The following is a 27107-nucleotide window of genomic DNA, read 5'->3' as shown; positions in this document are numbered from 1 at the left end:
ACATGACCTTTTCCCATTCCTCCTCTGGATCATCCAGATGGTCATTGGCAAACTTCAGACTGGCCTGGACATGCGCTGGCTTGAGCAGGGGGACCTTGCCTGCGCTGCAGGATTTTAATCCATGACGGCGTAGTGTGTTACTAATGGTTTTCTTTGAGACTGTGGTCCCAGCTCTCTTCAGGTCATTGACCAGGTCCTGCCATGTAGTTCTGGGCTCATCCCTCACCTTCCTCATGTTCATTGATGCCCCATGAGGTGAGATCTTGCATGGAGCCCCAGACCGAGGGTGATTGACCGTCATCTTGAACTTCTTCCATTTTCTAATAATTGCGCCAACAGTTGTTGCCTTCTCACCAAGCTGCTTGCATATTGTCCTGTAGCCCATCCCAGCCTTGTGCAGGTCTACAATTTTATCCCTGATGTCCTTACACAGCTCTCTGGTCTTGGCCATTGTGGAGAGGTTGGAGTCTGTTTGATTGAGTGTGTGGACAGGTGTCTTGTATGCAGGTAACGAGTTCAAACAGGTGCAGTTAATACAGGTAATGAGTGGAGAACAGGAGGGCTTCTTAAAGAAAAACTAACAGGTCTGTGAGAGCTGGAATTCTTACTGGTTGGTAGGTGATCAAATACTTATGTCATGCAATAAAATGCAAATTAATTACTTAAAAATCATACAATGTGATTTTCTGGATTTTTGTTTTAGATTCCGTCTCTCTCAGTTGAAGTGTACCTATGATAAAAGTTACAGACCTCTACATGCTTTGTAAGTAGGAAAACCTGCAAAATCGGCAGTGTATCAAATACTTGTTCTCCCCCACTGTATATATATTTGAAATAATACCATCTTTGAGAAACAATCAAATAAAAGCTGCACAGTCAGGGAGAATTGAAAATTCCCCCAAAAATCAGGCATTCAGGGAATATGCCCATTGATTTTGTTATGTTTGAGCAGAGGAACACAGCCATGGCAAAATGCTGGAAACTAGCTTTAAGACTGCAACATTTTCTCTCAGATCAATGGAAAAATATGTATTGCAGAAAATGTACTTTACAACAGCAACATTTTCTCTACGCCGCCAAGATACCTTTCTAGCTAATAGACTATGTTAGAGTTTACTCTTCCTCTTCCAATGAACTGTGGGGAGGTCAAAATAATACAATTGTCTACCAAATCTATTTATTTTAAAATGTGGATTACTTCTACTTGGCATTATCTGATGATAAGACAACACATTTTTTTTTTGATGGAGGTCGCTGGATCGCCAGTTCACTTCAACATCTTTATGTGCACTAACTAATATCATAAGCTAAATAATTTGGGCTTCAACACCTGAAGTGGAAACTAAAAACACATTTACTAGATTGCTAACTCTAAATATAATACACACTGCTAGTAGCCATGTATTCATCCAACAGTAAATGTTATGTTCTAAAAAACAATTGGAGTTTGTAGGCTACTACCCATGAGACCTATAGGCCTCGTAATGGCCGGTGCCCATTCCGTGCGCGCACCACTCCATATCTCAAAGCCATATCAAATATCTTGGTTGTAAAATAGTTGTTATTGAGCTGAATATTGAGAGTTGAGAAATAAATCATTATACGTACAGAAAGCTGTGACCCTCCTCTCTTTGACAGGGACAAGGGGACGAAGCTTGTTATACGTTTTGGGGGAGAGGAGAGTGGCTTTCTCATCACATCAGCAGGCCCCAGTGAGGTCAGACATTTAAATTACAGGAATCATGAGGATAATGCACTTTACTGTTTGACTAAATCATTTTGGCTGTCTAACTGATGACAGTCAGAGCAGGTCTCTTACCTAATGCCCTGTTTGACTTTGAATGTGAGTTTGCGTGACCTCAGCTCAGCCAGAAAACCGGGCTGGCCCATCTTGGTAGAGGGGGCGGCCATTGCCCACTGATCAGCCAAAGGCTCATTATAGATTAGTATAACAGAGAAATTGCATAAAAATCAAAAAAATATATATCTTAACAGGCCCATGGGCCGCCAGCCATGTCACCTTTTTCATTGTTGTATTTGTAAATGTTTCTGTTTCCATTTCGACCAGCCCCACCTACCAAAAAATGCTCCAGCCCATCTGGCATTTGCCAGAATTACCAGATGGCCAATCCACCCTTGACCAATATACAGTTGAAGTCGGAATTTTACATTCACCTTAGCCAAATACATTTAAACTCAGTTTTTCACAATTCCTGACATTTAATCCTAGTAATAATTCCCTGTCTTAGGTCAGTCAGGATCACCACTTTATTTTAAGAATAATAGGAGAGAATGATTCATGTCAGCTTTTCTTTCTTTCATCACATTCCCAGTGGGTCAGAAGTTTACATACACTCAATTAGTATTTGGTAGCATTGCCTTTAAATTGTTTAACTTGGGTCAAACGTTTCAGGTAGCCTTCCACAATATGTTGGGTGGATTTTGGCCCATTCCTCCTGACAGAGCTGGTGTAACTGAGTCAGGTTTGTAGGCCTCCTTGCTCGCACACACTTTTTCAGTTCTGCCCACACATTTTATATAGGATTGAGGTCAGGGCTTTGTGATGGCCACTCCAATACCTTGACTTTGTTGTCCTTAAGCCATTTTGCCACAACTTTGGAAGTATGCTTGGGGTCATTGTTCATTTGGAAGACCCATTTGCAACCAAGCTTTAACTTCCTGACTGATGTCTTGAGATGTTGCTTCAATATATCCACATAATTTTCCTTCCTCATGATGCCATCTATTTTGTGAAGTGCACCAGGCCCTCCTGCAGCAAAGCACCCCCACAGCATGATTCTTGTGCATGAATTTGTGGAGTGGTTGAAAAACGAGTTTTAATGACTCCAACTTAAGTGTATGTAAACTTCCGACTTCAACTGTATACTGAACAAAAATATAAACGCAACATGTTTCATGAGCTGAAATAAAAATAATTGTGCACAGATTTGTTTACATCCCTGTTAGTGAGTATTTCTCATTTGTCAAAATAATCCATCCACCTGACAGGTGTGGCATATCAAGAAGCTGATTAAACAGCATGATCCTTACACAGGTGCACCCTGTGCTGGGACAATAAAAGGCCACTCTAAAATGTGCAGTTTTGTCACACAACACAATGCCACAGATGTCTCAAGTTTTTAGGGAGCATGCAATTGGCATGCTGACTGCAGGAATTTCCACCAGAGCGGTTGCCAGTGAATTGAATGTTAATTTCTCTACCAACGTCGTTTTAGAGAATTTGGCAGTACGTCCAACCGGCCTCACAACCGCAGACCACGTGTAACCACGCCAGCTCAGGACCTCCACATCTGGCTTCTTCACCTGCGAGATTGTCTGAGACCAGCCACCCGGCCAGTTGATGAAACATCAGAAAAGCCAGTTGATGAGTATTTCTGTCTGTAATAAATCCCTTTTGTGGGGAAAAACGTTTTCTGATTGGCTGGGCCTGGCTCCCCAGTGGGTGGGCCTGGCTCCCAAGTGGGTGGGTCTATGCCCTCCCAGGCCCACCAATGGCTGCGCCCCTGCCCAGACATGTGAAATCCATAGATTAGGGCTAATTTCCTTCTATGAACTGTAACTCAGTAAAATCTTTGAAATTGTTTAATGTTAAGTTTATATTTTTGTTCAGTAATACTTCAAATGAGTAGGCAGTTGGAAATTATTGTACTTCTGGTGTACCAAAACGCAATGATGCTGTCTCGATTACACCGACAGTGTTTTGCGTTCTCGTACACCAGAAGTACATTAATTTCCAATGGAACACTGCGTTTGCCTTGTAGCATTGTGTTGCAGTTGCAGTGCATCCTGTGTGGCACATATGTTGGATTTATCGAAGGTATGCATCAAGTTATATGTGTAGAAGGCTTGAAGGAAATGGTAGCAGAAGGTAGCGATATGCCTCGATCACACCGATAGTGATTAGCTCAAAATAGTATGCAGAATCATCTGGATATGTGTGCAACAAAAGTTTAACATTCACCTTCTGCTACCATTTCTGTCAAGCCGTCTATGCATACAATTGGACGCATTCGTTGGATGTATGCACCACACAGAACCTACTACAATTGCCTCTGCAAGGCTATGCTGCGTCCTTCTGATGTACCTAAATTCAAATACACCCAAACTGTCGGTGTGATCGAGGCGTAAGGTCCGGTCCATGCTCCATTCCGGGCATTTTGTGTTGCCAAGTCTTTGTCCGGAACTCGCAATTCTAGCTATCCACAAGGATTTAGCTAGGCGCTTAGCCTCTGGACTTCAGCACGCATAGAATACAGTCTAGTGTCCTGTCTGTCAAAAAACTGTAGCTCGCTGAAGGTTGCAAAAACGTTTGGTCAACTTTCAGTTTTTTTTTTTCTTTTCGCCCATCATTGTCCTTCGTTGGAACCGAAGTCGAGGTGGATGCAACTTTACAGACGGACATTGTAAAAATAAGTTTGGCTGTTTTCGTTTGGTTGCCTATTTTAGGAAAGTGGTAACGTTAACCTTAAGTTTGAAACCAATGTTTTTTTTGCTTGCTTTGTGTTTCTATGGGAGAGTCTGGAACTCGAAATACATTCTGAAGACAAAAACCGAGACTTTTTTTTTTTTTTTACAACATTGCCTTTTTTTCTATATGTATAGTTTTAAGGTGGCCCAAGCACGGTTGTGAATTTAGAATCCGGTTAGCTAGTCAACCAATTTGCAACTGTTAAGAGCTTTAGCTAGTAGCCAGCGAAGTGCAAGGAAATCCCCGTCTCCATGTGGAAATCCCAACGTGCGAGTTGAAACTGTCCTAGTAACCTAATAGAACTGAACGCTTTTCTCGTGTTTTTGTGTGCCCATAATACACTTATTTAACGGATTCAATAAACACGATGTTAGTGTTCTCAACGGTTTACACATTGGCCGTGCTTTTTGTTTCGACGAAGGCTGAGCCCAACTCGAAAAGCTGCAATGAAGTTAGGGCTGCATACAGTTCCAAAGGCTTCAATGTCAATGACGTTCCAAACAAAGGGGTGCACGGTAAGTTTGCCTTAAATCTTGTTCATTAGTAATTTCAACGTTTTCTATTTCATTTAGGCCAGAACAATATAATGTTAGTGTTAAGTGTGTTTGTTCCGTCATGTAGGTGTGCTTGTCTGTTAAGGCTTTCCATGAAGATGATTGACGCGCGAATTGTCACATTTATAAAGCTACAATGTTACAATCAAGATCACTTGTAACGTTATCATGTAACGTTTGTGAGTTTAAAGTAACACACATCTGAAAATAATTTGATAGGCAAGTTTAACATAGCCTAAAGCTATCGTTCTACAATCTTCTACCGAAGTTGGATGATTGACATTAACAAAAAGTGGTCCTAGTATTCATATGACAGATCTTATGACATTAATCATTAATGAATAGCCCACTTGGCTTAAAATAACTGAACTCCCCCCCATAGTTATCAAATCGGTAGTTTGAGTAAAACATTTATTAAGGGGGGACTGGACAGTTTCTTGACTGTCCAGCTCGATAATCACCGAAATTAAAGCTAAAGGGGGGAGCATTGACATTTTCAGTGTGTCCCTTCGGACCTCGTTTAAGACTGAATACGACCTCCGGAGCAAATTAGTTTGACACCCCTGGGCTAAACTTGCATGGCTGTTGTTGCCTTATGCTGCATTTAGACGAGGGACGCAAAAAACGTTATACCAGTTGGCGGGAAAACAAGAAAGACAGCGACGGCAAAAAGCAAGCCAGCAAGACTGTATGCGTTGCTGTGGTGATTTCAGTAAACAAACAGTGCAAATCAACATCCGGTAGAAAACAACGCTATGGCGGACGGCAAAAGTTTAAATATTTTAACTCTGGCTGCTAAACCCGTATACCGTGGCGGCTGACACATTTCACCCCCAGCCTCAATGGCATTTACCTTATTGCTCTCATTGAAAACAATGACATCTGGTTTACCGTCTACATCAGGGTTCTTCAATTCCGGTCCTGGAGGGCCGAAACACCTCTGTTTTTCATCATCTCCTTCTAATCAGGGGCTAATTCAGACCTGGGACACCAGGTGAGTGCAATTAACTACCAGGTAGAAATAAAAAACAGTGTTTCGGCCCTCCAGGACCGGAATTGAAGAACCCTGGTCTACATCATACCATCTAAACGCAGCATTACTTTTGTTTTTACTATATTCCACAGCAAAAATAAACAGCAAATACTTGCCTCCTTCATTTAGGAAACATTTTTCCCTGATATACAACAACAGAAACTAAAGCAATATACAAACTCTTCAGTCCAGTACTTTATACCCCGACTTCCGAAGTAGTGTCTTTGCGGCCCTTATTACCTGCAGTGGTTTGGAGGAAAACGTGGACATGTATTTGACGTTAGAAGTCAATTTAGAGCATGCCATACAGTCTCTAGTGTAATAGTCTGTTTGATGTTTTTATTTGTTTGTAAGATAGACAGGTACTTTTAAGACTAGACGTTTTGGGGAAACAAAAACCATACATCTTTTTAAATATTATTACATCGTATTATTTATGCAACTTTCTCAAAGAAATCATAATATTTCTCAAAGCTAGAGAAGAACATAATATCTGCTACATTTTGAGTTAAAAAAAGTTTGAGTTTAACTTTCCAGTTACAAGTCATTTACTGCTCTAAATCCCAGATGAAAAGTCAGTTGGACGAACAAGGTCCATATCCTTAATGCCCCATGTGTTGTCCACAACAGGAGCAATTTATTTTCCTCGGTGAGTCTTTTTCGGGTCGGAATATGATCGGTCCCACGTGCGCACAGCCCCCAGCCAAAGTGAACCCTCAATAGGCTACACATTTAGTTAATAATCGTATAGTTTCAATTCCTTTTGGAAGTAATGCACATTTCGGGGGAAATTCTAAATGGCTGTACAGGGGAGCCGAGAGCAGCGGTGGTGGGAATGGGGGGGGGGCAATAAATTATTCCCTGAGCCCCACATACTTTAAATCCCACCCTCCTCTCGTCCTTATCCCTTTTCAGTTTTTGGTCAATTTCAGGTTTTACCAACGTGTTGGAACTTTTAGGACATATTGTCTCCGTACTGCTGTGCTGTTTGTTGCTACTTGGCTACCTGCCAAACTATTCACGTTTTACTTTTAATAAACGTTTAATCAATCTTTGTGTTCAACAAATTTACCAACTTTTTAGTTTTGTCCTCACTCATCTTTTTTCGTTAAACTTTTTCACCCCGGACGTTTATCCCGAGACAGAAGAGTCATTTTCCTGTGCGTTTTAGCTGCCAACTTTACGTTATTTTCCTTTTTTCCATCGCAACTTTTTTTCCCTTATTCAACTTTTTCACTCCGGACGCTTTATCTGGACATGGTTCATCAACATCTTCAACAGCCGAAGCTAAGTAGTAACATTAACATGATGTCTTCTAATTGCAGTCGCTGTACTCATAATATACAGGAGAACGATCGCCTTACGGCGAGAATAGCTGTGCTACAAGCCCAGCTTCAGACGCAATCGTTAGGCAAGGGTAATCTCAGTGTAGGAAAGGAAGAAACAGCGTCTGTGCCACCAGTAAGTACAGACAGTAACGTTAGTATAAATCCCCCCGCACAGTCCCCGCGAGCGGACAACTTTCTCATGGCTTCTGGAGGGAAATACTGTCGGAATGCTCAACCGGTGTCGCTCATTCAGCCGACAGAAACCTTCAACCGGTTTTCCCCATTATGTAGCGAGTCGGAGTCTGAGTCTGAGTCTTCTCTAGTCTCTACTCCTCCCGTTACGGGTCTGAGCGCTTGAAGGCTCCCACCATTAGCTCTGACAAATTGAAAACCCTAGTCATTGGCGACTCCATTACCCGCAGTATTAGACTTAAAACGAATCACCCAGCGATCATACACTGTTTACCAGGGGGCAGGGCTACCGACGTTAAGGCTAATCTAAAGATGGTGCTGGCTAAAGCTAAAACTGGCGAGTGTAGAGAGTATAGAGATATTGTTATCCACGTCGGCACCAACGATGTTAGGATGAAACAGTCAGAGGTCACCAAGTGCAACATAGCTTCAGCTTGTAAATCAGCTAGAAAGATGTGTCGGCATCGAGTAATTGTCTCTGGCCCCCTCCCAGTTAGGGGAAGTGACGAGCTCTACAGCAGAGTCTCAGCACTTAATCGCTGGTTGAAAACTGTTTTCTGCCCCTCCCAAAAGATAACATTTGTGGATAATTGGCCCTCTTTCTGGGACTCACCCACAAACAGGACCAAGCCTGACCTGCTGAGGAGTGACGGACTCCATCCTAGCTGGAGGGGTGCTCTCCTCTTATCTACCAACATAGATAGGGCTCTAACTCCTCTAGCCCCACAGTGAAATAGGGTGCAGGCCAGGCAGCAGGCTGTTAGCCAACCTGCCAGCTTAGTGGAGTCTGCCAATAGCACAGTCAGTGTAGTCAGCTCAGCCATACCCATTGAGACTGTGTCTGTGCCTCGACCTAGGTTGGGCAAAACTAAACATGGCGGTGTTCACCCTAGCAATCTTATTAGGATAAAGACCTCCTCCATTCCTGCCATTATTGAAAGAGATCGTGATACCTCACATCTCAAAATAGGGTTACTTAATGTTAGATCCCTCACTTCAAAGGCAGTCCTAGTCAATGAACTAATCACTGATCATAATCTCGATGTGATTGGCCTGACTGAAACATGGCTTAAGCCTGATGAATTTGCTGTGTTAAATGAGGCCTCACCTCCTGGTTACACTAGTGACCATATTCCCCGTGCATCCCGCAAAGGCGGAGGTGTTGCTAACATTTACGATAGCAAATTTCAATTTACAAAAAAAAAAATGGCGTTTTCATCTTTTGAGCTTCTAGTCATGAAATCTATGCAGCCTACTCAATCACTTTTTATAGCTACTGTTTACAGGCCTCCTGGGCCATATACAGCGTTCCTCTCTGAGTTTCCTGAATTCCTATCAGACCTTGTAGTCATAGCAGATCATATTCTAATTTTTGGTGATTTTAATATTCACATGGAGAAGTCCACAGACCCACTCCAAAAGTCTTTCGGAGCCATTATCGACTCAGTGGGTTTTGTCCAACATGTCTCTGGACCTACTCACTGCCACAGTCATACTCTGGACCTAGTTTTGTCCCATGGAATAAATGTTGTAGATCTTAATGTTTTTCCACAAAATCCTGGACTATCGGACCACCATTTTATTACATTTGCAATCGCAACAAATAATCTGCTCAGACCCCAACCAAGGAGCATCAAAAGTCGTGCTATAAATTCTCAAACAACACAAAAATTCATTGATGCCCTTCCAGACTCCTTCTGCCTACCCAAGGACGTCAGAGGACAAAAATCAGTTAACCACTTAACTGAGGAACTCAATTTAACCTTGCGCAATACCCTAGATGCAGTTGCACCCCTAAAAACGAAAAACATTTGTCATAAGAAACTAGCTCCCTGGTATACAGAAAATACCCGAGCTTTGAAGCAAGCTTCCAGGAAATTGGAACGGAAATGGCGCCACACCAAACTGGAAGTCTTCCGACTAGCTTGGAAAGACAGTACCGTGCAGTACCGAAGAGCCCTCACTGCTGCTCGATCATCCTACTTTTCCAACTTAATTGAGGAAAATAAGAACAATCCAAAATTTCTTTTTGATACTGTTGCAAAGCTAACTAAAAAGCAGCATTCCCCAAGAGAGGATGGCTTTCACTTCAGCAGTGATAAATTCATGAACTTCTTTGAGGAAAAGATCATGACCATTAGAAAGCAAATTACGGACTCCTCTTTGAATCTGCGTATTCCTCCAGGGCTTAGCTGTCCTGGATCTGCACAGCTCTGCGAGGGCCTGGGATCGGGAGAGACACTTAAGTGTTTTAGTACTATATCTCTTGACACAATGATGAAAATAATCATGGCCTCTAAACCTTCAAGCTGCATACTGGATCCTATTCCTACTAAACTGCTGAAGGAGCTGCTTCCTGTGCTTGGCCCTCCTATGTTGAACATAATAAACAGCTCTCTATCCACCGGATGTGTACCAAACTCACTAAAAGTGGCAGTGATAAAGCCTCTCTTGAAAAAGCCAAACCTTGACCCGGAAAATATAAAAAACTATCGGCCTATATCGAATCTTCCATTCCTCTCAAAAATTTTAGAAAAAGCTGTTGCGCAGCAACTCACTGCCTTTCTGAAGACAAACAATGTATACGAAATGCTTCAGTCTGGTTTTAGACCCCATCATAGCACTGAGACTGCACTTGTGAAGGTGGTAAATGACCTTTTAATGGCGTCAGACCGAGGCTCTGCATCTGTCCTCGTGCTACTAGACCTTAGTGCTGCCTTTGACACCATCGATCACCACATTCTTTTGGAGAGACTGGAAACCCAAATTGGTCTACACGGACAAGTTCTGGCCTGGTTTAGATCCTACCTGTCGGAAAGATATCAGTTTGTCTCTGTGAATGGTCTGTCCTCCGACAAATCAACTGTACATTTCGGTGTTCCTCAAGGTTCCGTTTTAGGACCACTATTGTTTTCACTATATATTTTACCTCTTGGGGATGTTATTCGAAAACATAATGTTAACTTTCACTGCTATGCGGATGACACACAGCTGTACATTTCAATGAAACATGGTGAAGCCCCAAAATTGCCCTCGCTAGAAGCCTGTGTTTCAGACATAAGGAAGTGGATGGCTGAAAACTTTTTACTTTTAAACTCGGACAAAACAGAGATGCTTGTTCTAGGTCCCAAGAAACAAAGAGATCTTCTGTTAAATCTGACAATTCATCTAGATGGTTGTAAAGTCGTCTCAAATAAAACTGTGAAGGACCTCGGTGTTACTCTTGACCCTGATCTCTCTTTTGACGAACATATCAAGACTGTTTCAAGGACAGCTTTTTTCCATCTACGTAACATTGCAAAAATCAGAAATTTTCTGTCCAAAAATGATGCAGAAAAATTAATCCATGCATTTGTTACTTCTAGGTTAGACTACTGCAATGCTCTATTTTCCGGCTACCCGGATAAAGCACTAAATAAACTTCAGTTAGTGCTAAATACGGCTGCTAGAATCCTGACTAGAACCAAGAAATTTGATCATATTACTCCAGTGCTAGCTTCCCTACACTGGCTTCCTGTTAAGGCAAGGGCTGATTTCAAGGTTTTACTGTTAACCTATAAAGCGTTACATGGGCTTGCTCCTACCTATCTTTCCGAGTTGGTCCTGCCGTACATACCAATACGTACGCTACGGTCACAAGACGCAGGCCTCCTAATTGTCCCTAGAATTTCTAAGCAAACAGCGGGAGGCAGGGCTTTCTCCTATAGATCTCCATTTTTATGGAACAGTCTGCCTACCCATGTGAGAGACGCAGACTCGGTCTCAACCTTTAAGTCTTTACTGAAGACTTATCTCTTCAGTAGGTCATATGATTGAGTGTAGTCTGGCCCAGGAGTGTGAAGGTGAACGGAAAGGCTGGAGCAACGAACAGCCCTTGCTGTCTCTGCCGGGCCGGTTCCCCTCTCCACTGGGGTTCTCTGCCTCTAACCCTGTTGCAGGGGCTGAGTCACTGGCTTGCTGGTGCTCTTTCATGCCGTCCCCTGGGAGGGGTGCGTCACTTGAGTGGGTTGAGTTACTGACGTGATCTTCCTGTCTGGGTTGGCGCCCCCCCTTGGTTTGTGCTGTGGTGGAGACCTCTGTGGGCTATACTCGGCCTTGTCTCAGGATTGTAAGTTGGTGGTTGGGGATATCCCTCTAGTGGTGCGGGGCTGTGCTTTGGCGGAGTGGGTGGGGTTATATCCTTCCTGTTTGGCCCTGTCCGGGGTTTCTTCGGATGGGGCCACAGTGTCTCCGGACCGCTCCTGTCTCAGCCTCCAGTATTTATGCTGCAGTAGTTTATGTGTCGGGGGGCTGGGGTTAGTTGGTTATACCTGGAGTACTTCTCCTGTCTTATCCAGTGTCCTGTGTGAATTTAAGTATGCTCTCTCTAATTCTCTCGTTCTCTCTTTCTCTCTGAGAACCTGAGCCCTAGGACCATACGTCAGGACTACCGGGCATGATGACACCTTGCTGTCCCCAGTCCGCCTGGCCTTGCTGCTATTCCAGTTTCAACTGTTCTGCCTGCGGCTCACGAAACCCCTACCTGTCCCAGACCTGCTGTTTTCAACTCTTTAATGATCGGCTATGAAAAGCCAACTGAGAGACCTGAGCCCTAGGACCATACGTCGGGACTACCGGCCGTGGTGACTCCTTGCTGTCCCCAGTCCGCCTGGCCTTGCTGCTATTCCAGTTTCAACTGTTCTGCCTGCGGTTATGGAACCCCTACCTGTCCCAGACCTGCTGTTTTCAACTCTTAATGATCGGCTATGAAAAGCCAACTGAGATTTATTCCTGATTATTATTTGACCATGCTTGTCACTTATGAACATTTTTGAACATCTTGGCATGGTTCTGTTATAATCTCCACCCGGCACAGCCAGAAGAGGACTGGCCACCCCTCATAGCCTGGTTCCTCTCTAGGTTTCTTCCTAGGCTTTCGCCTTTCTAGGGAGTTTTTCCTAGCCACCGTGCTTCTACACCTGCATTACTAGCTGTTTGGGGTTTTAGGCTGGGTTTCTGTACAGCACTTCGAGATATTAGCTGATGTAAGAAGGGCTATATAAAATAAAATTGATTGATTGATTAGATTCAGTGCTGCATGGATAATATGTTGAATGTGGTTTTGGTCTCCTTTTCTATAGATCATGATGTCATATTATCCATATCTTAACTTTTAACAGACATGGTCATCAGCATAGAATTAGGAATTTGAATAGTTTCATAGGATCTCTATGGTCATCAGCATGTTGGTTCTTTGCATCACCTATTAGTAGGATTCCCTCTTCATGTGCCTTATAGGCATCCCAGTTTTGTAACTAACTAGCCTTTCACCGAAGTGTTATTCCTTCACCCCAGGCCTTAAAGGAACTAAACAAAGTTGTCCTGTTAGCGCCTTGATTTGGTAGATGTCTGGTCAAAAACAGATAAGGTGACATGTTTAGAGAATAAATGCTGTTGATTTGACTGACAGATCCACTTTTATACTCTCATTCATAGTGACATCCTTGCCACTAGTTTATTTTACCACTGCCATGCATCTGTTCACAGTGAATGACAGAGTTTTCAGGTTCCCTTTGCTGAGGCCTAGATTGGCTCATTAGAATCTGAGTTGTATGGATCTGTATCAGGGTGTACCATAGATTGCTTTCAGGGCCTAAAATTAACTTTTTGGTCCACCAGCCACTGTGTTTTTTTTTACGCTAAAATTACTCTAACAAAACACAGAAAAACAGATGAGCATGCTTTGTAATCTTTCTAAAACAAATGTATTACTAGTAAGAAGTAATGTGGTATATTGTTTAATTTCATAATTCTTTTTGTGACCTGTTTTTTAACCAAAATATCACAATGAGACACATTTTCACCTTCCCCTTTAACGGTGGGAGGTTACCGTGGTAACGCGACTTGAGTCATGCCTTGTAAGATTAACACCCATCGCGCACATGTTGATTTTGTCCATCCACACCAGACGTGATCAGGACACGCAGGTTGATATATCAAAACGAATTCTGAACCAACTATATTAATTTGGGGACAGGTCGAAACACATGAAACATTCATGGACATTTAGCTAGCTTGCTGTTGCTAGCTAATTTGTCCTGGGATATAAACATTGGGTTGTTATTTTACCTGAAATACACAAGGTCCTTTTTTTCTGGATCTTTGTAGAAGTTTGACCCATTTTGAGTCACACAAAATCGTGTGTTCTCTACTCCGAAAATTAATCCACAGATAAAAGGGGAAACCTAGTTAGTTTCTAGGAATCTCTCCTCCTTCAGTCTTCTTAGTCTTCTTCTGTGGACCAACTTTAAGGTGCATTACCACCACCAACTGGACTGGAGTGTGGACGTCAGTTCATCTTTCAATCACCCATGTGGGTATATGCTCCTAAAAACCAATGAGGTGATGGTAGAGGCGGGACTTGCAGCGCGTCATGCGTCAGAAATAGAACCAGGCGCTATTTTAGCGCTTGGCTACACAGATGTTCGCGAGCAGTTTGGATGAAATTATTGAATAACAAGTATGTGTACATTTATTTTGCGGCGCACGCAACGCGGGAGGTGTGGTCAGCATGTTAGTCTGACTAGTAGCAGCGTTGTTTTCTCTTCTCTAGCAGTTGAAACTCAAATATTGAAAAACAACCTAGATTGTGAACAAAACAATGTAAAGTCTCACTTCAGTAGACTTTCGTTTCAAGTAAATTAGACCAACTTTTATGTCTGTGCGCAGCACTTCTAACAATGAATGTTTCACTCAGCGCTTCACATGCGCACAACCCCCAACCAGGCAGTGTTGCAGCGCGAGGTGGGATAGGCTAGGATTCATCGTTCTTTGACTTTGTGCGATTAATTTACCAGCTATGAAACAAAATGGCAGAAATACTTTGAAAACTGCTACTGCAGCATTTGACTATGAATGTGATCATACTTGACTATTTTTATTCACAAATGCGAGTGAAATGGTCACACTGTGGAGCCCTGACCACCCGCCACTCTGGCTGCCAAAATCGACCCGTATTTGGCAGGCGTCAGGTGTTAATTGTAGGCCTTGATTGCTTTCCAGGCTCTTTGTCTTTGGTTGTCTATCATCATCATGAAAAACATAATTGAGTGTTCGCCAACATGTCTGCATTTATTGTGGTGTATTGTGTGTGATATCTGTGAATTGTTGTGATAGTTTCAAATGAGGGAGATTATAAAAGGCAGTTCTGTTGTGCAGGTTTGTGTGTTGCACGCATACACAAAAAGTATCCCAATATGTACGCCTGGCCCCAATGCAGGGCCAACTTCAACGAGCACCTCTGTCATCGATAGAGGCTGAGAGAATTTATCCAGGGAGTGTGACAAGGTCTACTGTAGTCAAATAGGGTTGGGGCTCTGAAAAAGCAGAGGGGAACACAAAAGCCCCTGCCTTGCTTCTAGGAATTTTTTTCTCTCGTGTTGCTAGGGAGAAAATGCCTCAGAGGTGAAATCTAATTGAGCTCCCCTCCATTCTGGGCTTTCAGAGTTCTGCTGCACTTCACCTTGCAGTGAGTCAAAACATTTATTCTCCTCGGTCCACTTTAAAACGGTCTATTTCTGAATCGTTCCAGGCAGCACATTGGACATGGTATATACACACACACACACAGACGACGTATGCATGAAATTATGTCTCATTGTTGCCAATTCAACTACCCCTTCCCTCCCAGCGATTAATCAGCAAGGGTATTATTATGATTTAAGTACACTTAAATTCTTCCTATACTACATTCCAGGCCATTCCAAAAGCCCCTAAAAGGCTCTGCGTCACTGAAATAGCAGTGTTTATTTATCTGTTGTCGCCTCTGATATTATGGCCATAATTCAGCGATTGGTGGAATTCACTGCTTATTGCACATGTAGCCCTTAACATCGCTTTCCTCCAACCACAAGCACCTTTTGTTACGGAGTTAACAATGTTTGTAACCATGCAAATTAGAGCCGACAGCTTAGTTGGAATCCACACTGACTAAGATTCAATATAGATGTTTTAATGTAATCAAACTGTAATGGAAAACTCATCAATGCTCAAGCATTGACAGATGTGGAGTAACAGAGTCGATTGTTAAATGGTTTCTTGGTCCCATGGTCTGTCTTTTACAACCTTCACATGGTAACTGGGGGGGGGGGCAAATACATCACTGGCAGTGGCGCTCGATCAGTGGCAACAGAAAATGTGTGTCAAGTGCTTTGCTGCACGGTGGCAGGAGGGACCCGCTTTTCAAAAGAGGCAGAAAACAGAGCGGTTAACACTGACCAGATTGGTATCAACCATGTCAACAGCTCCTCATTCCATCCGGGAATCAAGTGAAAAATCTGTTTTGGTTTACACTGGCGGTTGGGCCTGATGTCATGCCTCAGGAATGGGCCAATGGCAAGGATCAAAGACTAACGGGAGAAGGGTCATTTTCCCTCCCTCCTTTCTGCTGCAGGAACATTGCGCTCTTAATCAGTCCGGTGCATTATGACTGAAGCTCAAAGCAACTATGACCTCAGCACATTGGCCTGTGAGTGAGTCAGTGAGTGAGCTGAAGACGCTTAGGGGTGGAGGGGGAGCCGTCCCCTTCTTTGCTGGTGACTGTGGGCTCTGCATTTAAGGTTTTGTTAATAGCAGGTTGTGTTATTGCGATGACATTCAGCAGATACGAGTAGGCTAGGGGAACTGGGACATACTCAAATCAAATGTTATTGGTCGCATACACATATTTAGCAGATGTTATTGCTGATGTAGCAAAATGCTTGTGTTCCTAGCTCCAACAGTGCAGTAACATCTAACAATACACACACATCTAAAAAGTAAACTAATGGAATTAAGAAATATTAGGACGAACAATGTCGGAGTCCGAAGTGTGTTTGTGTATATATATACAGTACCAGTCAAAATTTTGGACACACCTACTCATTCAAGGGTTTTTCTTTATTTTTTACTATTTTCTACATTGTAGAATAATAGTGAAGACATCAAAACTATGAAATAGCACATATGGAATCATGTAGTAACAAAAACAAAGTGTTAAACACTGCGGTACGACTCTTTCCAAACCATCTCAGTTTGGATTGTGGAGGCCAGGTCATCTGATGCAGCACTCCATCACTCTCCTTCTTGATAAAATAGCCCTTACACAGCCTGGAGGTGTGTTGGGTCATTGTCCGGTTGGAAAACAAATGATAGTCCCACTAAGCCCAAACCAGATGGGATGGCGTTTTGCTGCAGAATGCTGTGGTAGCCATGATGGTTAAGTGTGCCTTGAATTCTAAATAAATCACAGAAAGTGTCATCAGCAAAGCACCATCACACCTCCTCCTCCATGCTTCACGGTGGGAACCACACATGCAGCGATCATCCGTTCACCTACTCTGCGTCTCACAAAGACACGGCAGTTGGAACCAAAAATCTCCAAATTGGACTCCAGACCAAAGGACAGGTTTCCACCGGTCTAATGTCCATTGCTCGTCTTTCTTGGCCCAATCAAGTCTCTTCTTCTTATTGGTGTCCTTTAGTAGTGGTTTCGTTGCAGCAATTCGACCATGAAGGCCTGATTCACACAGTCTCCTCTGAACAGTTGATGTTGAGATGTCTGTTACTTGAACTCTGTGAAGCATTTATTTGGGCTGCAATTTCTGAGGCTGGTAACTTTAATGAACTTATCCTCTGCACCAGAGGTAACTCTGGGTCTTCCATTCATGTGGTGGTCCTCATGAGAGCCAGTTTCATCATAGCGCTTGATGGTTTTTGCAACTGCACTTGAAGAAACTTTCAAAGTTCTTGAAATGTTCCGTATTGACTGACCTTCATGTCTTAAAGTAATGATGGACTGTCGTTTCTCTTTATGGACTTGGTCTTTTACCAAATAGGGCTATTTTCTGTATACCCCCCCTACCTTGTCACAACACAACTGATTGGCTCAAACGCATTAAGAAGGAAATAAATTCCACAAATTAACTTTTAAGAAGGTGACTACCTCATGAAGCAGGTTTAGAGAATGCCAAGAGTGTGCAAACCTGTCATCAAGGCAAAGGGTGGCTATTTGAAGAATCTCAAATATAAAATATATTTTGATTTAACAAAAACTTTTTTGGTTATTACATGATTCCATATGTGTTATTTCACAATGTAGAACATAGTAAAAACATGGAATGAGTAGGTGTTCTAAAACTTTTGACCGGTAGTGTATATATCCGGAGGAAGAGGTCTTGTGATCCTGAAGAGGAGGTTTGTGTGTGTGTGTGTGACTGGCTTGCCTGGCCTGGGGTAGGCTGGGGGGCTGGTGCACATGCCTGCTGGCTCAGTGGTGTAGCAGCAGCCTTATCAGCTTCCTGTCCCGTGGCGACCGGGCGGGGCGGCAGCGCTGTGACCAGTGATCCTCCTGGCACCCGTTGCTTTACTGCTTCCAACCGCTCGCTGCCTTATCCACATTCACAGGGAAAATAAATCAACATAAATATGGGTTGTATTTACAATAGTGTTTGTTCTTCACTGGTTGCCCTTTTCTTGTGGCAACGGGTCACAAATATTGCTGCCTGTGATGGCACACTGTGGTATTTCACCCAATAGATATGGGAGTTTATCAAGATTGTGTTTGTTTTCGATTTCTTTGTGGGTCTGTGTAATATGAGGGAAATACAGTGGGGAGAACAAGTATTTGATACACTGCTGATTTTGCAGGTTTTCCTACTTACAAAGCATGTAGGTCTGTAATTTTTATCATAGGTACACTTCAACTGTGAGAGACGGAATCTAAAACAAAAATCCAGAAAATCACATTGTATGATTTTTAAGTAATTAATTTGCATTTTATTGCATGACATAAGTATTTGATCACCTACCAACCAGTAAGAATTCCGGCTCTCACAGACCTGTTAGTTTTTCTTTAAGAAGCCCTCCTGTTCTCCACTCATTACCTGTATTAACTGCACCTGTTTGAACTAGTTACCTGTATAAAAGACACCTGTCCACACACTCAATCAAACAGACTCCAACCTCTCCACAATGGCCAAGACCAGAGAGCTGTGTAAGGACATCAGGGATACAATTGTAGACCTGCCCAAGGCTGGGATGGGCTACAGGACAATAGGCAAGCAGCTTGGTGAGAAGGCAACAACTGTTGGCGCAATTATTAGAAAATGGAAGAAGTTTAAGATGATGGTCAATCACACTCTGTCTGGGGCTCCATGCAAGATCTCACCTCGTGGGGCATCAATGATCATGAGGAAGGTGAGGGATCAGCCCAGAACTACCCGGCAGGACCTGGTCAATGACCTGAAGAGAGCTGGGACCACAGTCTCAAAGAAAACCATTCGTACACACTACGCCGTCATGGATTAAAATCCTGCAGCGCACGCAAGGTCCCCCTGCTCAAGCCAGCGCATGTCCAGGCCCGTCTGATGTTTGCCAATGACCATCTGGATGATCCAGAGGAGGAATGGGAGAAGGTCATGTGGTCTGATGAGACAAAAATAGAGCTTTTTGGTCTAAACTCCACTCGCTGTGTTTGGAGGAAGAAGAAGGATGAGTACAACCCCCAAGAACACCATCCCAACCTTGAAGCATGGAGGTGGAAACATCATTCTTTGGTGATGCTTTTCTGCAAAGGGGACAGGACGACTGCACCGCATTGAGGGGAGGATGGATGGGGCCATGTATCGCGAGATCTTGGCCAACAACCTCCTTCCCTCAGTAAGGGCATTGAAGATGGGTCGTGGCTGGGTCTTCCAGCATGACAACGACCCGGAACACACAGCCAGGGCAACTAAGGAGTGGCTCCGTAAGAAGCATCTCAAGGTCCTGGAGTGGCCTAGCCAGTCTCCAGACCTGAACCCAATAGAAAATCTTTGGAGGGAGCTAGCTGAAAGTCCGTATTGCCCAGCGACAGCCCTGAAACCTGAAGGTTCTGGAGAAGGTCTGTATGGAGGAGTGGGCCAAAATCCCTGCTGCAGTGTGTGCAAACCTGGTCAAGACCTACAGGAAACGTATGATCTCTGTAATTGCAAACAAAGGTTTCTGTACCAAATATTAAGTTCTGCTTTTCTGATGTATCAAATACTTATGTCATGCAATAAAATGCAAATTAATTACTTAAAAATCATACAATGTGATTTTCTGGATTTTTGTTTTAGATTCCGTCTCTCACAGTTGAAGTGTACCTATGATAAAAATTACATGCTTTGTAAGTAGGAAAATCTGCAGTGTATCAAATACTTGTTCTCCCCACTGTATGTTTCTCTAATATGGTCATACATTTGGCAGGAGGTTAGGAAGTGCAGATCAGTTTCCACCTCATTTTGTGGGCTGTGTGCATATAGCCTGTCTTCTTTTGAGAGCCAGGTTTGCCTCACTGAGTCTGTACTTAGTCAAAGCTCTCCTTAGGTTTGGGTCAGTCACAGAGGTCAGGTATTCTGCCAGTGTACTCGCTGTTTAGGGCCAAATAGCATTCTAGTTTGCGCTGTTTTTTTGTTAATTACTTGACACATTGGAAAGAATCATCTCTTTTTTTCTCATGATTTGGTTGGGTCTAATTGTGTTGCTGTCCTGGGGCTCTGTGGGGTCTGTTTGAATTCATGAACAGAGCCCCAGGACCAGCTTGCTTAGGGGACTCTTCTCCAGGTTCATCTCTCTGTAGGTGATGGCTTTGTTATGGAAGGTTTGGGAATCGCTTCCTTTTAGGTGGTTGTAGAATTTAACGGCTCTTTTCTGGATTTTGATAATTAGCGGATATCGGCCTAATTCTGCTTTGCATGCATTATTTGGTGTTTTACGTTGTACACAGAGGATATTTTAGCAGAATTCTGCATGCAGAGTCTCAATTTGGTGTTTGGCCAATTTTGTGAATTCTTGGTTGGTGAGCGGACCCCAGTCGTCAGAACTATAAAGGGCAATGGGTTTTATAACTGATTGAAGTATTTTTAGCCAGATCCTAATTGGTATGTTGAATTTTATGTTCCCTTTGAAGGCATAAAGGCCCTTCTTGCCTAGTCTCTCAGATCGTTCACAGCTTTGTGGAAGTTACCTGTGGCTCTGATGTTTAGGCCAAGGTATGTATAGTTGTTTATGTGCTCTAGGGTAACAGTGTCTAGATGGAATTTGTATTTGTGGTCCTGGCAACTTGACCTTTTTTCGAACACCATTATTTTTGTCTTACTGTGATTTACTGTCAGGGCCCAGGTTTGACAGAATATGTGCTTAATCTCGCTCTCGCTCGCTCTCTCGTTATAAAAAATGTATTGCCTTTGATGAACTAACACTCGCACTTGACTTTTTCCCCCCTACTAGCACTGACTTTCCTGATAGCTACTTTATTACGGAAAAATGTACTTACTATGACTGAGATGTGTGGTTGTCCCACCTAGCTATCTTAAGATGAATGCACTAACTGTAAGTCGCTCTGGATAAGAGCATCTGCTAAATGACTAAAATGTAAATATGCAAACAAACACAAATATAGGCTACATACACAAGCACGGACATATAAACTAGCATGTTGCTCTCTATATACCATGGCCTTAATCGAACACTCATGTGTCTCTCCCAGTTTGGCTCGTTGCTCTGTAGTTTTTTCTCTAGTGTTGCTGAGAGAGAGAGTTTGAATCCAGCCATGGAAGGTGTTGTATTTCTATGGTTATGGGCCCGCGCCTCTTTCTGGGGAGCGCTGTGAGAAATCTGGAGCTGGGTTTGTGGCTTTCCACACTTTCACCCCCTCAGGGGCAGGAGTGCCCCCTCAAACTCCTTGTTAACACGTCCTGTTTGCATGCTGTTAAGTCGGCAGTCTCTTTCCCCCCTCGTTCCGGCTGACATATCAGTTCATGTTTCCCTGACTTTCTCTCGTCCCGCTCAGCTCATAGGACCTGCTCTGTAACAAATCTGGAGGGGGGGTTTATTTCATTATTTTAGTCTTTCCTTTCTTCCTCCTGACACCCTTTGATAAAGATGAGCAAAAATGATTGTATTAAATCAATAATTCAAATACTGAGCTGTATGGTATGCCAAATAAATTTTTGAAATGATTTTATACAATTGCTCAGAGAAAGAGATTTGGTTGAACAAGTAATAAAACAATTCTCCAAAATGATTGACACCCCTGTTTTCAATACTTTTCAATACTTACGAGTTGGAAAACGCATTTGGAGGGATCTTAGCCTATTCCTCCATACAAAATCCTTCCAGATCCTTGATATCCTTCCTCTGCACTTATGGGTTACCCTCTTCAATTCACACCACAAGTTTCTAATGGGTTTCAAGTCTGGTGACTGAGATGGCCATTGCATAATGTTTCTTTTGTTGCCAATTAACCATTTTCTTTGTGGATGTTGATGTGTGCTTGTGGTTATTGTCTTGTTGGAAGATCCACTTGCTGCCAAGTTTCAGCCTCCTGGCAAAGTCAACCTGGTTTTTGGCTGAATGTCCTGGTACTGGGTAAAGTTGGACCAGTGGAAGCAAAATAGCCCCATAGCATTAAAGCTCCACCACCATATTTTATAGTAGGTAGGGGGTTATTTTCTGCTTATGCATTCTCATTTTGACACCAAACCTACCACTGGTGTGCGTGGCCAAAGAGCTCTATTTTCCTGTCATCCAACAAATGTAAACACCTGGAGTTTGATAAACGGCATTGGTGCTGGAACCGGCGCTTTGGTCAGATGACGTGAACATAGAGCTCTTTTGCCATTATCTACACTACATGGCCAAAAGTATGCTCGTCGAACATCTCATTCCAAAATCATGGGCATTAATATGGTGTTGGTCCCCCCTTTGCTGCTATAACAACCTCCACTCTTCTGGGAAGGCTTTCCACTAGATGTTGGAACATTGCTGCGGGGACTTGCTTCCATTCAGCCACAAGCATTAGTGAGGTCGGGCACTGATGTTGGACGATTTGGCCTGGCTCGCAGTCAACGTTCCAATTCATCCCAAAGGTGTTCGATGGGGTTGATGTCAGGGCTCTGTGCAGGCCAGTCAAGTTCTTCCACACCGATCTCAACAAACCATTTCTGTATGGACCTCGCTTTGTGCACGGGGGCATTGTCATGCTGAAACAGGAAAGGACCTTCCCCAAACTGTTGCCACAAAGTTGGAAGCACAGAATCATCTAGAATGTCATTGTATGCTGTAGTGTTAAGATTTCCCTTCACTGGAACTAAGGGTCCTAGCCCGAACCATGGAAAACAACCCCAGACCATTATTCCTCCTCCACCAAACTTTACAGTTGTCACTATGCATTGGGGCAGGTAGCGTTCTCCTGGCATCCGCCAAACCCAGATTTGTCCGTCGGACTGCCAGATGGTGAAGTGTGAATCATCACTCCAGAGAACGCTTTTCCACTGCTCCAGAGTCCAATGGCGGCAAGCTTTACATCACTCCAGCCGAAGCTTGGCATTGCCTATGGTTTGTGTGCGGCTGCTTGGCCGTTGAAACCCATTTCATGAAGCCCCCAACGAACAGTTATTGTGCTGACATTGCTTCCAGATGCAGTTTGGAACTCGGTCGTGAGTGTTGCAAACGAGGACAGAAGATTTTTACGCGCTTCAGCACTCTGCAGACCCGTCCTGTGAGCTTGTGTGGCCTACTACTTCGTGGCTGAGTCGTTGTTGCTCCTAGACATTTCCACTTCACAATAACAGCACTTAAGGTTGACTGGGGCAGCTCTAGCAGGGCAGAAATGTGATAAACTGACTTGTTGGAAAGGTTGCATCCTATGACAGTGCCACATTGAAAGTAATTGAGCCCTTCAGTACAGGCCATTCTACTGCCAGTGTTTGTCTATGGAGATTACATGTCTGTGTGTTTGATTCTATACACCTGTCAGCAACGTGTGTGGCTGAAATTGTCGAATCCACTAATTTGAAGCGGTGTCCACAGTGTAGTCAGCTAAGTGGCTAGCTTGCAAGATTGACAAAAACAGCAGAGAACTCTCTCTCCTGGATCAAGATCCCTGCTGTATAATATTTGTTTGTACATGCAGTAAACTGTGAGTAGCCTTTTGATATACTTGAGTTACTTTGAGATACTGTAATTTGTTTATGTTCGGTTGCACTCGTTAATATTTAGCTAGCATCCGCTATGGGAATTCGTTAGTACTTGTTAGCATATGCTAGCATTCTGGTAACAGGCTCTATTTTTATTTTTTTTGCGTTCGAGAAAATAATGCCATCTTGTGTGCACCGCCGGTAATACCTTGTACCCCGGTATGGGACAATGACGGTATAAAGGTATGAACATCTGGATACCAGCCAACTAGGGCTAGGAGGTATATCGTATTTGACTATATACCAGTATTGATTCACCTTACCGATGTGGATTTTTACTGAACCTTCTATATTTTAATTTAGTCCCATTAAGACCAATGTCTCTTTTACAAGGGAGGCCTGCACAATAAAAATGATGGCAATCATCTGTTTTTACTGCCAGTAGCATAAGAGACTACTAAAAGCTGATAGCCAGAGTTTATGGAGGATTCTTTACCACAGCAAGTCTACAACTTTGGGAGCGTAAAGGAAATGTTTATTTTCTTCCCAAAAAATAAAAATTGGAGCAGGGATGGGCAACTGGCGGCCCCATTTTATTAACTCAGTCGGGGTCTCAACTTACTGTTGAGTTAGAATAGTAGAATACACAAGGTGCAATTTCAAAATGTGGTTGTGCATCAGCAGTTTTTTTTCTTATGTCAGTCACTGACCGTCACTCATTTAGCCCCTGTTTTTTTAGATTGGTAAATTAGTCTTAGCGGCCAGCTATCTAAACCTGTAGTAATCATGGTCGAATTACCGACCGAGGGGCTCCCATTGAGTTTGTTGGTCACTCTCACTCGGATATCATATTAAAAACAGCAAACATTTCTCTCCACCCTATGGCAAAATGTGTAGAATTGTAGGAAATGAACTCTAAAACGTGTAATTTTTCTCTCCGCTGTCAAGAGGGGTTATGCTAAAATGTTTTGCTCGCAAGGTGGGGAGGGGTGCCCCCAAAAGGCTGGTGTGGGTATGCAGACACACAAGCCACTGTGGCCCCTCATGATGAGTTCAGATTTTGTGGCCCCCACCCCCATCAAAATTGTACATGCTAGGTTTACATTCATTTGCCGACAGATTTTCATTGAATATTTTTATTTGTCAAACGGCAGTCAAGCATTGATGAGCATGTCGTCATTAGACCTGGATAGGAGCAAGCTTGAACCAATGACTATGAAATGTTCTACAAATAGGACTGACTACTTCACTGTCAGGTATTACATTTTAGTCATTTAGCAGACTCTTATCCAGAGTGACTCACAGGAGCAATAGGGTTAAGTGCCTTGCTCAAGGACAGTAGGCAGACCGACAGATTTTACACCTAGTCGGCTCGGGGGATTCGAACAAGCAACCTTTCGGTTGCTGGCCCAACACTCTTAACCACTAGGCTACCTGCCGCCCCTAGTATTTTTGGTTGAAGTTTGGTTGACCAGTATACAACAATTTGAATGCAGAAAGCCCATTAAAACCACCAAAAATTAATTTGTTGCCATCCTAACATCAGAGATTACCCATAAAGCATTCAGCCCTACGCCCAACCCTAATGTGAGCGCCAGGGAGAGACCAAGACCATGAAGCTGTAATGAAGTTCCATACAGGAAGGTGCAATCAGTCAAGGTCCCGTGCAATCAGTCGAGGTCCCAAGGGGGCCCATGTGGCTCAGTTGGTAAAGCATGCCGCTTTCAATGCCAGGGTTGTGGGTTTGATTCCCACGCCACGGGTGACCAGTGCAAAAAAGTTAGAAAAATGGATGCACTCACTACTGTAAGTCACTCTGGATAAGAGCGTCTGCTAAATGACTAAAATGCAAATGTATGGATTGTTATGAAAATGTACTGGCTTTGATCATGTTGATGATTAGGATTGTCTTGTATTTGCCAGAGGCCTCTGTGGTTTGGGAATAGGGGAGCAGGGTGAGTGAGGGCCTGAAGCCAGGGACTCAACTCCGTGTTTGGGCTGGAACCCCAGTGCTGGGTCCAGGCCAGATGAGCTGTAATCCCTGCCAATTACTCCCAAAGCCTGCATCAAGACTCCCACCAATGAGGTTCCCACTGACACTTAGGGCTTATTCTCACTGAATAGAGTTATCGGGACGACATTTCAATTTACATACTACTGTATGTACATACACTTTTCAATTCACATTAACGAAGAGAATGTCACGAGCCGAGAGAGGGTTTGGTTGACGTTCTTGCTTCACAGCTCAAAAATACTGTAAATGTAACAGTAGCCCCTAGTCAGGAGGCTAAGCATTGCAAACTATATTAGGCCTACACTCTTAATTATTGCAACAAAATCATATTACACTCTTGAATAATGCAACAATTCACAAGCATGTGCAGACAATTAAAGGGTTTAGTTGCTCGTCTGTACACTCACTACATTTTAGCTTCAAGGCGAAAGCACAGAGTTACTGCTAACCAAAGCTAACAACATCTTCATCAATTAACGTTAGCCTATCAGAAATGAATGATTACCCCTCTAATAAGAATATAAAAGTACAGTAGGCCTACCTTACAACATTACAACAAACCATGCTTCATTTTCATAAATGTCATGCAAATCATTGGGCTACATGTGGTAAAAGCAACTTGCGACTGAACACGTGGGTATAATTCACCGGGGAGTTGAGATGTTTTATATGGAAGGCCATTTTCGCCATTTTACAGTGCATTTGGAAGGTATTCAGACACCTTGATTTTTTTTTACACATTTTGTTATGTTATAGCCTTATTCTAAAATTGATTAAGTAAATACAAATTCTCATCAATCTACACAAATATCCCATAATGACCAAGTGAAAACACGTTTATGGAAATGTATAAAAAATATAAAACAGAATTACCTTATTTACATACGTATTCAGACCCTTTGCTATGAGACTCGAAATTGAGCTCAGGTGCATCCTGTTTCCATTGATCATCCTTGAGATGTTTCTACAACTTGATTGGAGTCCTCCTATGGTAAATTCAATTGACTGGACATGATTTGGAAAGGCACACACCTGTCTATATAAGGTCCCAAGCCATGAGGTCGAAGGAATTGTCCGTAGAGCTCAGAGATAGGATTGTGTCGAGGCACAGATCTGCGTAAGGGTAACATAAAATGTCTGCAGCATTGAAGGTCCCCAAGAACACAGTGGCCTCCATCATTCTTAAATGGAAGAAGTTTGGAACCACCAAGACTCTTCCTAGAGCTTGCCGCCCGGCCAAACTGAGCTATCGGGGAGAAGGGCCTTGGTCAGGGAGGTGACCAAGAACCCGATGGTCACTCTGACAGAGTTCCTCTATGGAGATGGGAGAACCTTTTCAGATGGACAACCATCTCTGCAGCACTCCACCAAACAGGCCTTTATGGTAGAGTGGCCAGCCGGAAGCCAATCCTCAGTAAAAGGCACATGACAGCCCGCTTGGAGTTTGCCAAAAGGCACCGAAAGACTCACAGACCATGAGAAACAAGATTCTCTGGTCTGATGAAACCAAGATCGAACTCTTTGGCCTGAATGCCAAG

At 43.2% G+C, this 27107-nt stretch overlaps 1 protein-coding gene across 2 annotated transcripts in view; it reads left to right on the top strand.

The window, feature by feature from the left end:
- The first annotated feature begins 4184 nt into the window (after window positions 1-4184).
- Window positions 4185-27107, top strand: part of LOC121545086 (glypican-4-like) — a 103733-nt gene continuing 80810 nt past the window's right edge. For both annotated transcript variants that reach the window (XM_041855480.2, XM_041855473.2), the window contains exon 1: window positions 4185-5004. In XM_041855480.2, coding sequence (XP_041711414.1) covers window positions 4857-5004 — 148 coding nt within the window. In that variant the 5' untranslated portion in view covers window positions 4185-4856. The remainder of the gene's footprint in view (window positions 5005-27107) is intronic.

This window comes from Coregonus clupeaformis, chromosome 3, assembly GCF_020615455.1.
Source record: "Coregonus clupeaformis isolate EN_2021a chromosome 3, ASM2061545v1, whole genome shotgun sequence".
Lineage (NCBI taxonomy): Eukaryota > Metazoa > Chordata > Actinopteri > Salmoniformes > Salmonidae > Coregonus > Coregonus clupeaformis.
The sequence above is the reverse complement of the archived record's forward strand: the minus strand, read 5'-3'. Positions and strand labels throughout refer to the sequence as shown.